Raw genomic sequence first — 13,870 nt, 5'->3', positions numbered from 1 at the left:
CTGGTAAATCCAGCTCAGGTCAGGAGGCTGCAGTGTTCAGAGTCCCTGTAAACACACTGGATGTTGATACAGGTACCTTTCACGTGCTCCTTCCTATCCAAGGAGGATGATATCACCAATCCCAACATGCAGAAAACAACTGGAAATCCTGGCTGGCTTAAGGAACACAAAATATCAAATACAGTGGATTCCAGAGCTTGCTGTTTTGATACTTGCACCTTGAACACACCAGGTTATAGTCTTAGTTTTCCTCTGTGATTTGATTTTAAATGAAACTCATGGTGAAAGGAACAGCTGAAAGACTGAAATGCTTGTGGAGATGGTGTAAGACACCACAGGAGCCAGGAGCAAAGCTTCACCACCCAGCAAAACAGCACTGAGAGCAAAAGGAGGCTGGTGTGATTTAACAGGAGCATGTGAGATACTCAGAGTAAGAAGAAATCCTTTGTAAACTGGACTTGTGTCCAAATGGTAAGACATGGAAAGAATAACATTTGGCAGGTAAAATGTAGAACAAGCAAGCAAACAAACCAACCCAGGAAAATAATGCAAAGGAAAACAGAGTATGAAGAATGTTCAAGTCATAAAACTTGCATGAGTAGTTTTGAAAATATCAGGAGCAGGGGGACTGCTGGAGTCAGCAGAGACTGAGCACAGCAAAGGGAAGGGCTGACCTGAAGATGAAAGTCTCAGCAGAAGAAAATCCAGTGAATTGTTTGCATGTGTTCCCTGTGAAAGAGCTGGTGGAGTTCACACAGGAATTTCTTCCATATGGAGAGCTCCACAGAGAATCTGTTCATGGCAGAAGTGCTTTTAGGAGAGATTAGAGTTCAGCTGAAATGAGCAGCAACAAGTTGCCAGGACCAGACGGTGCCACCTACAGCTCTGAGGGAGCTCAGGGATGAATAAGCTGAGCTCCCAGCTGGGATGGTGACCTCTCCCTTGGTACAATGTCACAGCAAATGCCACAGCAGCTTCTGGAAGGAATTTCAAACTACAGCCACCTGCACTTTGCAAATTCACGGATGCTGTGATGCAGCAGCAATGGCTGAATACCGAGGAGGAGTCAGTGTGGCTTTTGTACAGGGTTCAAAACTTTACTGGAATTGCTTCTATTCCAGGCATCAACAAGAAGGGAAAAGAGGATTTGCTTGGGACAGAACTGCATTTAATGACGACTTTGCTCAAGGCACTTAAGGAAAAAAAAGCTACTCGTCAAAAGGGAAATGTCACATAGGCAAATAACTGTTTAAAAGACAGGAAAGGAAGAGCAGAAGGGAGGATTTTTTTTTGGTGGTGGGAAGTAAACAGCTGGATGCCCAATATATAAAAAAAAAAAAAAAAGAAAAAAGATTATGTACAATGAAAGTGACAACATCCACTGATGAGGTTATTCAGTATAATAATAATATAATAAAGGCTGAATAAATTGCAGAAGGATGTTATGGGACAGTGGGAGATGAAATTCAGTGTCAATAAATGTAGGGTTGGTTATGGGAAACCACCAAATGGCCAGATTGGCTGATTTCACTCAGCAAGAAGACACCTTTGGGTGTGCAGGATTTCCTCCAAGGAACAAAGGCAATCCAGGCTCCAGGAGAGGCCGGGAGAGCAGGGAGCAGCGCCGAGGGGGATGGCTATGGTGGGGACGGTTGTGGTGGGGACGCTGCGATGGGGATGGCTGTGTTGGGGATGGCTGTGTTGGGATGCTGTGATGGGGATGGCTGTGTTGGGATGCTGTGGTGGGGATGGCTGTGTTGGGGATGCTGTGTTGGGACGCTGTGGTGGGGATGGCTGTGTTGGGATGCTGTGGTGGGGATGGCTGCGATGGGGATGGCTGTGTTGGGATGCTGTGGTGGGGGTGGTTGTGTTGGGATGCTGTGGTGGGGATGGCTGTGTTGGGACGCTGCGGTGGGGATGGCTGTGTTGGGATGCTGTGGTGGGGATGGCTGTGTTGGGAAGCGGAGTTGGGACGCTGCGGTGGGGATGGCTGTGTTGGGACGGTGCGGTGGGGATGCTGCGGTGGATGGCTGCGGGATGCACCCCGAGTGTGCAGGACCCGCGTTCCGGCTGGAACAGGATTGGGGAAAAGGAAAGGCGCAGGGCAGCGCCCAGGATCGCTCCGGGGTCAGGCACAGCGGTGCCCGCCCGTGTCTGCCCGGGAAGGTCTCTAGTGCCGAAGGAAGGCTGATCCCGGTTTCCTCTCGCGAGCAGCTGCCGGGCTCGGGGCAGGGTTCCCTCACCGGGCGGGCTCGGGGCCGCAGCCCCTTCCCTCGGGACGGACGCGCTGGGACGGAGCTCAGACACGAGCAGAGCCGCAGACCCCGGCGGTGCGCGGGCAGCCCGGGGGGAAGCGGCGGCTCCGCGGCAGCCCGGCCCGGCCCGCCCTGACCGGGAAGCAGACGCGGCGGCCCCGCCTCCCCGCAGCCCCGGGAGCCGCCCCGGCAGGGCCCGGCCATGGCCGCGGCGTGCAGGACGCGCACGCTGCAGGTGGTGGACACGGAGTTCAGCGCGGACGCGGTGGAGTGGTGCCCGGTGGAGGGCTGGCACAGCATCCTGGCCTGCGGCACCTACCACCTGCGCCCGCCCGAGCAGGTGAGCCCGGCCCGCTCCGGGGTGAATCCACGTCCCCGTCCCCGCCCGGCCGGCACCGTTCCGGGGCGAACTCCCCTCCCCGTCTCTGCCCGGTGCCGCTCCGGGGCGAGCCCCGGCCCCATCCCTGGCCGACACCGCCAGGGCGAGCCCCCAGCCCTGCCTGGCCCCGCTCCGGGGCGAGCTCCATCCCCGTGCCCGGTCCTGCCGGTCCCCGAGCGGGGCCGTGCCTTGTCCCGGCTGGGGGGACTCGAGGGGGGCAGAGGCCCCTCCGGTGTCCCGATGGGGCTTTCATCCCCCAAGGCTGGGACTGGACAAATGGCAGCCTCAGCCCTGCCCTTCGCTCCTAGCAGGATTTTGGGTGCGGAGGCAGAAGCGCGGCTGAGCTCGCCCTTTTCTTTCCCGTGTTTGCCCCAGAGCGATTCCCGAGGGAGCAATGGGGCCTGTGACCGGACGGGAAGGCTCTACCTGTACCACTACAACGAGGAGCAGCCGTCCATCCCTCTGGCCGAGATCCAGCGCATCGACACGGCCGCCATCCTGGACATCAAATGGTAGCGCTGGCCGGGCAGGCTGGGTGCCCCAGCAGCGGCTCTGCTCCTCCGGGATCCTTTTTTGGCATGGCAGCAACAGCAGTAGTTACTAATGGAACAGTTCCTGACTTCTTGGAGGGAAATACTTCCCGGTTTGTTCCAATGAGCAAAGGCTGCCTCGTTTCTGTTTTATACTTTCTGCTCACTTGGCTGGCCATGATTTCATACCTGATATTTATATAATAACTTATAGTAGATCTCCCCTATAGAGAATCCCCTCCTTGCAGGTGTGTGCGAACTTGAGGAGCCTTAGATTTTCTTAATGTGAGATTTTTTTTGGTCACATACCTTCTCCTTGTGCATGTTGGAATGAAAGTTATGGCTTTGCTCTCTTCCTAAAATACAATAAAGATGCACATTGGAGACTTGTTTAACTTGATCTTTTAGGTGCCACATTCCTGTTGCAGAACATCCCATGGTTGGCATTGCAAACTCCACAGGTGCTGTGGAATTTTGCCACCTGACTGGAAGTGAGGTGGGTGGATACAATACCTGCTGCTGCTGAAGCTGGTTTTAACTTATGTTTGATACATCTCTACATTTACTAGTACTGTGCATAGGCTTGCAGGAAAGCTGGGGGGTTTCCATGGCTTCCTCAGCATGCTTAGCTTTATAAATGCTTCTTTTGTCTTCTGATAACGTTTGTCATAAATTCTGTGAACTTGTTTATGGTGCCAGAGAGTTGGGCTGGGCTCTACCCACCTGCAAAGTTGGGGAGGCAGGAGGAGGGCAGAAGCAAACCCTGGAAACAAGTATGGCCTAACTGGAAAACATCAGAAGGTGCAAAGCTGGTGAAAGCAGGGAGGATTTTTGGAGTGAGGTTTCTTTTGGTGGTGAAAGAAGAGAGTGATCAGAGATTTCTCACAGAGCGAAGAAAGCAGAGGCCAGTCTGTAAGGGAATTCAGTAGTCAGGTCATCACTTCTGCACTTCATCACTCCCTGAGAAGAATCAGAGTGTAAGGGAGGTTTGGGGGGAGATGAGCAGCAGAAGGGTGGGATCCTGTGTGTGCATGATTGCCCCTAGCCAGCACTGGGCAATTACTGCTGTGGGACATTTCGTTTTTTCTTTAGTGTGAGACCCTCATTTGCTCTGGAAAACCTGCTGTGGGAAGCAGTGCACCTGTCATTATGTACCTGCTGTCCTCCCAGTCTTAACCCATTCCTTTTGTTTCCAGTAGAAGAACAGCTGCATGTTGGAGCCACGCTTCAGGGTGGATCTCGGGGCACAGCGACTGGCCTTGTCCTTGGACTGGTCCACTGGACGAGAGCAATGGTGAGCATGGAGATGGAGGCTGGGCTGGAGGCCAGGGTGTGTGGGACAACTTTCAGGAGAAGTTGAGGGCTTGGATGAAGGAGCCTTTAGTGGTTTTGACTTTCTTGATCCCAGCTGTCTCCCTGGCCCTGCTCTAGAAGTTGCTGTTTCCAGAGCAAAGGTAACAGGAGCACAAACACTGTGGTCACTGGAACAGGAGCAGAGACTAAACCAACAACAAATGGGAGGTTGTGCTCTGGGGAATGGCAGCATCTGGGCCAGGGATGTGTCTTCTACTGCCTTTGTTAAAAGGAAAGACCAGAACAGGATGTAAATGGAGCCATTGGTTCCAACTCTGCTCTTAGAACAGCTGAAATTTTAGTGTGAAGTTCTCCTTAAGAACTGCTAATAATAGCACATGTAGGAAGTTTAATCATGGGTTAGTGAGAAACAGGAGAGAATTGGTTTGGAAGTGGCTCCTTCTCTCAAGTGTTCATATATGAGATTTCAGAAATCATTGCATGAAATTGCAGGCATTGCTGCATGAAATAAGCTGAGTTAGCTGTACCTTGAAAGAGGGGGGTTAATGTGTTCTGTAGGTGCTATAGGTGCAGATGAAGAGTTCTGCCTTTGGTGTGAGGCTGGAAACCAGAGGGATCAGGTAGTCTTTGTTTAATCCTGTAGGGCAAATTTGCTAATTAAAGCTCTTTCTGTGTGTGCTGTTTAAAGAGTAAGTAGAACTGCCATTTAGACTTCCTTCTTATATTCCTCCTTTTTGTCTCTGTCCATGATAAATGATTGTTGCCATGATGAAATGCTCATTTAAACTTGTTGTTGTCACTTAAGAGACCAGTAACTTTGCCTAGAAGCCAAATGTACATTGTTCACATCTCTGCAGGAAGGGGCTGGCCCTGTATCTCTTATGTGGGAATTTGGCAGATTCAGTGTGGTTGAATCATTTGATTCAGAACTGGGAAGAAGCCCCTGGCCACCAAAGCAGTGCTTGTAGCTGCAGGTAACCAAACAGAAGGGACCTAGTTCATGTCAGGAAATGCTAAAAAATCTGTGCACTGGGAATTGCAAAACATTTGCCAGTGCTCCAAGGTCATTTTGTCTAGAAACTGTAACTGTACTGTGGCACAGGAAGGGAGCAGAAAAGGTCAGGATCAGCCAGTGCTTTGGGTTTCAGTGATAGCAAGGAAATAAAACATTTCTTTGTACTCCAGAAGAGGGAAGAGGCTCTGAAAGGGCATTGTCAGTCTGACTTGGAGAGAAAAAAAAAAAAAGAAGAACCCTCTCCACATGGAATTTGTTTATTGATGTAATGTGAAGCATGTAAGAAGTCAAGTTTTGCATCTCTGAGAAAGACAAGAGCCAGTAGTGGTTCTTTCCCTGACATGGGAGTGGTTGCTCCCCATGAGAGCAGGGAGTGGCAGTCACTGGGGCAGGTGATTTTAAGATGAAGCTGAAAAGGCTGAACCTGAAAAGAACTGTATGAATGTGTCATTCCTGCCACCATGCTGCCAGTCTCTGTCAGAGTTTGCTTGAATCCAAATATTTGATTGTTGCAGTAATTCCCAATGTTTTTTGTGTACCCTGCTGTAGTGGATGTCCTTTAAGAGTGATCAGCAGTGATTCAGAGGGGAAGCTGAATCTTTTCTCCATAGATGAATCTGCTCCTTCTGTGCATGTCCTGAACCAGTGGGAAGCTCACAAATTTGAAGCCTGGATTGCTGCTTTTAATTACTGGGACACTGATATTGTGTATTCAGGTCTGTATGGGCTGGGAAATCTCCTTGGGGGCTGTTGGGGAGGGGGACCCTTGTTTAGGGATGTGTTCCTTTGGTTTTTACTTTCCAGGGTTGGGTGTGCTGCTTGCATCACCTCTTAAAAGAGCTGGGGCCTCCAGTTAGAGGTGAAGAGCTTCTTTTCTTGATGGTGGAAAATGGTTTGAGTTAATTAGAAGAAGCTGTCCCCTGAAAACTGTAGTTTGGGTGGCTATTGGCAGAAAAGATTATATTCTCCTGCAGTATGCAAAGAGCCAGAGAGCTGTCTGAGTCCAGTCTTTATGACTTCTAATTTTTTTTCTTACCAAAGGGGAGGGTACCTCCCATATGTATTTTCTGTGGTGATGGGTATTGGGATCCTCAATGTGATTTTTGGTGTGTCTGTTAACTTCTGTGAGATCTCAGTGTCACAGACTGTCCTAAGCAGGAAGGCACCACCAGGATCATTAAGCCAACTCCCACCCCAACAATCCCCCCTGTCCATCCCTGGTGTCCAAACGCTCCTGGAGCTCTGGCAGCCTCGGGGCCGTGCCCATTCCCTGGGGAGCCTGGGCAGTGCCAGCACCTCTGGGGGAAGAGCCTTGCCCTGAGCTCCAGCCTGAGCCTGGGCAGTGCCAGCACCTCTGGGGGAAGAGCCTTGCCCTGAGCTCCAGCCTGAGCCTGGGCAGTGCCAGCACCTCTGGGGGAAGAGCCTTGCCCTGAGCTCCAGCCTCAACCTGCCCTGGCCCAGCCCCAGCTGTTCCTGGCTCCTGTCCCTGTCCCAGAGCAGAGATCCGAGTTGCCCCCCCAAGGAGGCTGCAGACTCTCAGCACTGCTTTGCCCCTGCTCAGGCTGGTGCTGAGGGTCACAGTGTTTTGTCCCTGGGCAGGAGGGGATGACAGCCTGCTGAAGGGCTGGGACACCCGCTGCAGTCCAGAGGCTCCAGTCTTCACCAGCAGGAGGTGAGTGAGAGCTGTCCACGCCCTGCCCTCCAGCAGTGGGGAGGGAACACCCGCTGCTGCCCTGCCCCTTCCTGAGCCACTGAACTCGGATATGTGCAGTGATAGTGGATCCTGGTTCTGCTTCCCTTGGGAAATGGAGGCATCTGTTAGTTTTTTTCTTCAGAAGAACTTCAGGTTGAAGAAACTTTCTTTTCTATGTCCTTTAGCATAATTAACAAAGTGTTGACTTCCTCATGTGAACAGGGTGGTAGTTTCTTTCTAAAAATGGATCCTGATTTACACTTTTATTTTGGCAATTTTTGTATGTTACATTTGGATATATTATTATGTTTTTCAGAAAGTATTTTGTTCTCCGGTGTTTAGTTATTTGAAGTGATCTCTTTTCTATCTTATTTTAAAAAATGGTTAAAACAATATACACAGTTCTGCAGTGGAATTCGGTATGCAAATTTAAGTTACACTGGGGACTATTGCTATGGAAATACTAATTCTGGGAGTAAAATCTCCTGGGAATGGAGTTGTTCTGCTAGAATTCTTAGGGCCTTTGAGCAGCAGTTTATGGGGTAAATATTACTAGAAAATACTTGTGCTGAGAGCTGGCGTGAGTTGAGGTTTTGTCCCTGGGAAGGCTGTTGGACTGTGTAGATGGAACTCTGCTTGGGTGGGTCACTGGACTGAAATTTTGAGCTTACCTCTCCTGAGACACCTTGATGAAATAATGTGGACTCAGAATCCTTCAAATTCAAGGAAGAAGCCCTTCTTGAACTGCTTTCTCTTCCCTCTGCAGACATTCCATGGGTGTGTGCAGCATCCAGTGCAGTCCCCACCGGGAGAATCTCCTGGCCACAGGCAGGTGAGTCCCTTCCAGCTGCTCTCCCCTGCTGTGACCAACCAGCCTCCTCTGTTACTGAATGTGCTGCTGCCTCTTCAGAAATCCTGTGTGGTGCAGAGCACGTGGTCTTCCCTCCTGTTCTTCTGTGGCCTGACTCAGCTGTGCTGTTTTTGTGCCTGTTTGTGGTGTGTCCCCAGCTATGACGAGCACGTGCTGCTGTGGGACACCAGGAACATGAGGCAGCCGCTGGCTGACACCCACGTGGAGGGTGGGGTGTGGAGGCTGAAGTGGCACCCCACGTGTGATTTCGTGCTCTTGGCAGCCTGCATGCAGAGTGGCTTCAAGATCCTGGACTGCCGTGGGAGCCTGGGTGAGTGCAGGAACAGGGAGCTCCAGGGCTGCTCTGCTGCTCTCCTTCACTGCCTCCAGCTTCATGGGGAGCTCCAGCTCTTGCTGGAAGGGTTGAGATGGTGTTAATAGCCAGAGTTCTGTTCTAAGTTGATGTAACTTCCAGCTTTTCCACATCTGTGCACTGTTGGCCTCCTTGGTTGTGCCAAGGCCCTGTCACTATCTGTACGTAAATCTGTCATAACATTTGACGGGAGGAAAGCCTTTGTGTTTGGTGTGAGGGCACAACCATTCTGGGTTTGTGTTCATTGTGATGGTTCAGAGAGGTGTTTCTGACTGTCAGGTGGTGCTTTCCTGTTAGCAGGAGTCACTGACCTGCTGGGGAATCAGTTACTGCCTCAGGAAGGAAATGCTTTGCAGCCTTGTTAATCCAGAATAACAAAATAAGCCCTTCATGTGAATCACAAGGTACTTCCATGGTGGAAAAAACGTTTACATTCACATTACAAATGCAGTCTGACAGAGGATGGTTGGCTTCCTGGGTTCTCCAGACCTTGGGCAGATGCACAGCTTAGGAAATGAGGACAGCATTTCTCCTGTGTGGGAAGGAAGGAACTTGATGTCCACTTACTGTCAGAGTGAAATGCTGAAAGCTGACAGGAAGAACATGTGCAGTGTATTAATAACCAGGACCTGGCAATCCCTCAGGTGTGTTCATGGCTCAGTGAAGGTTGTGGTGTCATCAGTCTTGTCTGTCTTGAGCCTTTGTAGGCACTTGGAATAATGATGCTCTTAAAGCTCATGCATGTTAAACCCTCTTTTCCTCTGCTACTGACCCAGGAAGAATCAAGGCCATTAAGAGGTGGCTGAAAAATGGTCAGTAGCTCATTCCTCCTGGAATGCTTCCCCCTGTGGTGAAAAAGGCAATAAGCAGAGAATTCTTCCCATAAGACACAGCCAATACTGGAATGGCTGCTGAGCACTCTGCCACAACCTTCAACTTGGATCTCTAAGTAATTTCATTTATCTTTTTTTTTTTTTTAAGCGGAAAACACAGAGGAATGTATCATCCTGTCATCCTATGTCCTGCACAATTCCTTGGCCTATGGGGCTGACTGGTCAAGGCTGTGTCCAAGGGATCCTCTGCCTGCAAGCCAGGACCTTGCTGCTGTGTGCCAGCCTTTGGAGGAGATTGTGGGAGCATCAGGGCACGGAGATGAGAGGCTGAGTTTGCAGGTCCAGAACCTGAAGATAATTTATGAGTCTCCTACAGCCACTTTTGATGTAATCCTGGATGAGGAGAGTGAAAGCCCTGCTGTGGCATTCGCAGCAGGGGCAGGGCCAAAGCTGGCTGGGGATCCTGGACTGGTCAGGGGCTCTGGTTTAAAGGGAAGTTCAGATGTGGCTGCCCAAGGGGCAGATCTGGGGTCAGCCAGTGGCTCTGACTCAGGAGCCAGGAGACCCAATGGAATGGGCCTGGACAGAGGCAGTGACTCAGCCACGTCTCCAGACAGCCCCAAAGAAATGAGCATTGTAGCCACTTGTTCTTTCTATGACAATATCCTCCATGTCTGGAAGTGGGAGATGAGCCTGGTGACCCCTCCAGATGTGCCAAGTCCTAGATCTCCATCTGAAAGAACAGCTGAAAGTTTGCATTGACCAGTCCCAAGGGAAGAGGGTGGAAAACTCCTGAACTGAAAGTGACTTAAGCTGAACTTAATGCCCTAACTCCTGCTGGGCTTTCCCATCTTACTGCTGAGCTTGGGAATCCTTCAAGCCCAACACTGATGGAATTCCTGGTGTTTTATTTTCAGCACAGAGGGAAGTCTTTGCTTAGAGGCTTGTGGTCATGCCCAGAAAGTTTTATTTAGTTTTTCTCTTATGTCCTAGTTCCAAGTGGAACAGCCCTCCTCTCACAGGCTGCTGCTTTGTACCTCAGATCTGAATCAATGCTGGTTTGCATTTCTGTTAAGCTCTTCCTTCCCTCACAAGCCAGACTTGGCTGTGCTGCTGTGCAGACCCAGTAAGTGATCAGAAGGTTTCCTGAATGTCTCAGAAAAGTTCCTGTATGATGAGTGTGTCCCTGGAGAGCTCAGACAGGCCAGATGCAGTGCAATGTGCTCACAGTGAAGTTTAACAGACAGAAGTTCTGGTTCAGAAGGAAGTGCAGACTGCCTGGTGTGATGGGAAGTGCTGTGGCATCTTCCTTGTGAGCATCCTGGTGCTTCTCCATCTTATTCATCACCTGACTGCAGACTCCCTCATTCCCAGCTGAGCACAACCTGGTTCAGATAAATCCTGTAGTGACCCCACCATCTTTTAGTGCCACTCAACCACCCCCCATGGCCTCTCAGCTCATGCTTTCTGCTCTCCACAGAGCCATGTACAGCTCCAAAGTTAAGTTCAGTTTTTAAAAGGTGAACAGCTTTAAGATCAAAACCTCCAAAAAGTCTAAGTGGTGATTCTTGACATATTTTTAAGTTTAAAGTAAGTACAGAAACCAAAATCTTAACAACATTGCCCTAACTACCTCCAGGAATGGCTGCAGGATTTCTCATGGTTGCTCCATTAGCTCTATTTTTTTCACTGTGAAATATCAGCAAAGCATCCTTTCTGGAACATTTTCTCTATTCCTAGAAAAAAAAACCAGCTTAAACTAGATTAGTAACTTTTAGCTTGCATGGTTTGTCTTTGAGGGTCCTAAAGAATGAGTTGTCTGGAGGGAAAGAAACACCAGCAACAGGTCTCTGTGTAACAGTGCTGCAACTAAATGAAGTGCAGCAGATGAGAACTTTGCTGCTTTGAAACCCCCTTCTCAAGGGTGAATGTGTATTTTAGCAAACATTCTGGAGCACTGTTACATGAAGATTCATATTAGTAATGAAACCAAGAGCTTTTGCTAAAGAAAAAACACGCTATTTTTGGATGTTTCTAAAATAAAACCAATATAAGTGATTTATCTTTTTTTGGTTGAGTTTCAAAAATTAAATGACTTGACAGTCCTTATGAGGACCTTCTGCTCTGCCCTGGCCTGGCTCAAGCTCCAAGAGGTGAATGTTCTTTGGGAGTCAGAGGGACAATCCAGTTTCCTGGGAAAACCGAGGGTGTGTCCCGGTATCTGCCGATGACTCTGTTTTAAAGGTTGTAATGCCTTTTATTGCCCTGTGAGAGCAGAGGAAACAGCCCGAGGGCAACGAAGCTGGAGCAGTGTCACCGACTGAGACCAGCCTGGTTTAGGCTTTAGGCCAGGCCTTGCTTTGCTTAGAGAAACGAGGAGACCCTGTTATTATCTGCCTTCACGTGGGGTGTGAGGCAAATGATGTGGTCAAGACCAAGCTGGAATTGGCATCAAAGGGCACAGGATCTCCTCTCCAGCCCTGCATGCCCCTCCAGCCACCTGCAAAGTGCCCTGGCTGGGCAGCAAGTCTCACAAGGGCAGGGCTGAAGGGCCACCTCTGCCAACAGCAGCAGCAGCCAAGGCAACAAAACAGCCACTTGTGTGTAATGTGTTCTGATCAGCTGCACGGGAGGTGAAAAATACCGAGTTCAGTTAGAAAAGCTGTGCCTTCCCCATCCCCACTGTGGCTGGTCCCTGATCACAACTCACCCTTCTGTGATTTGGGGCTGCAGCACCTCCACTCCATCACAGCCCTGCCCAGCCCCGAAAATGGGGGTTTTAACAACCACCGTAAGGAGTCATCTGTCAGCCTTTATTACAGACTGAGTGCTCACAGACCATCCACTAAACTTGCTTCTTTTCTCCCAAAGTGAACGTTTTCAGTCTCAATGTAATTTTTAAAGTTTAATTCTTAAACTTTGCAGTACTTTGTATTTAGAAACGTCATGAACCCCCTCACCATCAGAACCCCCAGAGAGGGCTCTGCTCACCAGGCACAACTGTCTCCCAGAGGAATAACCAGTCATGGATGGGAAATCAAACCGCAGATTTCCCCCAGGATTTCAATCAGATATTACAGAAGAACAAGGTAGAAGGATTTGCTTTAATGTTCAGTGACAGAGCTGTCCTGTGTTGGCCGGCGGTGCCACTGCCCGCTCCCTACCGCACGTAGTTCTTGGGGAAGAGCTGGAAGAGCTTGCCCTCCTGCGTGGGCTCGAAGCCGTACTTCTGCAGGTTGTTGGGGTCGAACGTGCCGTCCTTCACGTCCTTCTCGATGCGCGGAGCCACCAGCTGGTCGAAGAGCTGCTTGGCCGTCACGGGCGGCTCGGAGCCCTCGGCGGCGCGGTACGACACGTAGGGCCGCAGCTTGAAACCCGTCAGGTCGGGCACGACGAACTCGGGCACCATCTCCTTGACGAGGAGGAACTTCTTGTTGCGGGTGAGCACGCCCAGCTTCTTGGCACCGCGGCCCTTGTTGTGGCTCCGGGGGCCGCGCTTGCTGGTGAACGGCGACATGCGGTCGGCGCCGCGCACCAGCCCGCGGACGAGCTGGGTCAGCAGCCCCATGCCGGGCACCGAGAGCTCAGCGGGGCCGGGCCGCTCCTTGGGGGCAGCTCACAGAGACCTGGCCGGTCCCCGCAGGCACCCAGGAATTAGCGGAGCGAGTGCCGGACAGCACCCGTGGGCTCAGCGCAGGCGGAGTCGGTCCCTGCGAGCACCGCGAGCACCGAGAGCTCCCCGAGCCGCGCCGGAGCCGCGTCCCCCTCACGGCCCGGAGCGCTCCCGCCGCCGCACACCCCAACAGCGCGCGCTGCCATTGGCCGGGCCGCGGCAGCCAATCCGCAGCGCCGGTGCTGCCCCCGCGCGGCCCGCGGCTCCAGGGGGGCTGTTCCCGCCAATCAGCAGCGAGCGGCGCGCGGGCTGGGCGGGCCCGGCGCGGCCGCGCCCCCTGGCGGAGGCGGGCGGGTCTGCACTCGGCGCCCTTCGCCCCCGGCCCGGGGAGCGGCGAGCGCCTGGGCGGGACTAGGGCCGGGACCGGCACCGGGACCGGCACCGGGACCGAGACCAGCACCGGCACCATGGCGGGGGCAGGAGTAGCAGCAGCAGCAGCAGCAGGTGAGAGGGTGCCAGGGACCCCTGGAGCACGGCGGGACCCGGGCCTGGCGGGCTTGTGCCGCCGCGCCGTGTCCCCGGCCGGTGCCGGTGCCTGAGGCCCGGCGGGAGGAGGAGGAGGAGAAGGTTGTTCGCTTGTGTGGTGCCGTGTCCCGAGCTGTAACCTGGCGAAACCGGGCCGGGAGAGTGACCAGGAGGGTGACCCGGGAGTGACCAGGAGAGTGACCCGGGTCCGCCCGGGGGTGACCCGGGAGTGACCAGCACGGTGTCCGGCGGTCAGAGACGTCCCGTCCCCCAGCAGTTCGCTGCTGGGTTTGTTGCTCAGCGCTGGCACGAAGGGATGATAAAGTTAAAAAGTTGTTGTTCCCCTTGTGTTGTTCAAGAGTTTGGATCAGAAGCTGTGGTCATCTCTTACTCAGTCTCTTTGTTTTTGTCTTTGCACCTCCAGACATGGATGAAGGGGACAGCAACACCAGCCTTGAGGTACAATGTGTTTTGCACTTATTTGTTTTAC

At 52.0% G+C, this 13,870-nt stretch overlaps 3 protein-coding genes across 5 annotated transcripts in view; 2 read left to right on the top strand and 1 right to left on the bottom strand.

Annotated features, from left to right (window-relative positions):
* The first annotated feature begins 2,409 nt into the window (after positions 1–2,409).
* On the top strand, positions 2,410–11,300 carry DPH7 (diphthamide biosynthesis 7). The gene is made up of 9 exons (XM_056505146.1): positions 2,410–2,595; positions 3,010–3,146; positions 3,573–3,660; positions 4,364–4,458; positions 6,043–6,209; positions 7,093–7,165; positions 7,953–8,018; positions 8,195–8,367; positions 9,391–11,300. The coding sequence occupies exons 1-9, from the start codon at positions 2,458–2,460 to the stop codon at positions 10,002–10,004; spliced, it is 1,551 nt and encodes a 516-aa protein (XP_056361121.1). The 5' UTR covers positions 2,410–2,457; the 3' UTR covers positions 10,005–11,300.
* Positions 11,301–12,134: 834 nt separating this feature from the next.
* On the bottom strand, positions 12,135–13,067 carry MRPL41 (mitochondrial ribosomal protein L41). Its single transcript, XM_056505148.1, has one exon. The coding sequence runs from the start codon at positions 12,808–12,810 to the stop codon at positions 12,403–12,405; it is 408 nt and encodes a 135-aa protein (XP_056361123.1). The 5' UTR covers positions 12,811–13,067; the 3' UTR covers positions 12,135–12,402.
* Positions 13,068–13,186: 119 nt separating this feature from the next.
* PNPLA7 (patatin like phospholipase domain containing 7) overlaps positions 13,187–13,870 on the top strand; it is a 123,437-nt gene continuing 122,753 nt past the window's right edge. Inside the window, exons 1-2 of one of the 3 annotated variants that reach the window (XM_056504961.1) lie at positions 13,187–13,359; positions 13,805–13,839. In XM_056504961.1, the coding sequence (XP_056360936.1) occupies positions 13,323–13,359; positions 13,805–13,839 (72 nt within the window). In that variant the 5' untranslated portion in view covers positions 13,187–13,322. The remainder of the gene's footprint in view (positions 13,360–13,804; positions 13,840–13,870) is intronic. The other 2 variants (XM_056504962.1, XM_056504960.1) reach the window with 2 other exon arrangements.

The sequence above is a fragment of the Oenanthe melanoleuca genome, chromosome 17 (genome assembly GCF_029582105.1).
Source record: "Oenanthe melanoleuca isolate GR-GAL-2019-014 chromosome 17, OMel1.0, whole genome shotgun sequence".
Lineage (NCBI taxonomy): Eukaryota > Metazoa > Chordata > Aves > Passeriformes > Muscicapidae > Oenanthe > Oenanthe melanoleuca.
Note: the sequence above shows the minus strand (reverse complement) of the source record. Positions and strands in the feature narration are given on the sequence as shown.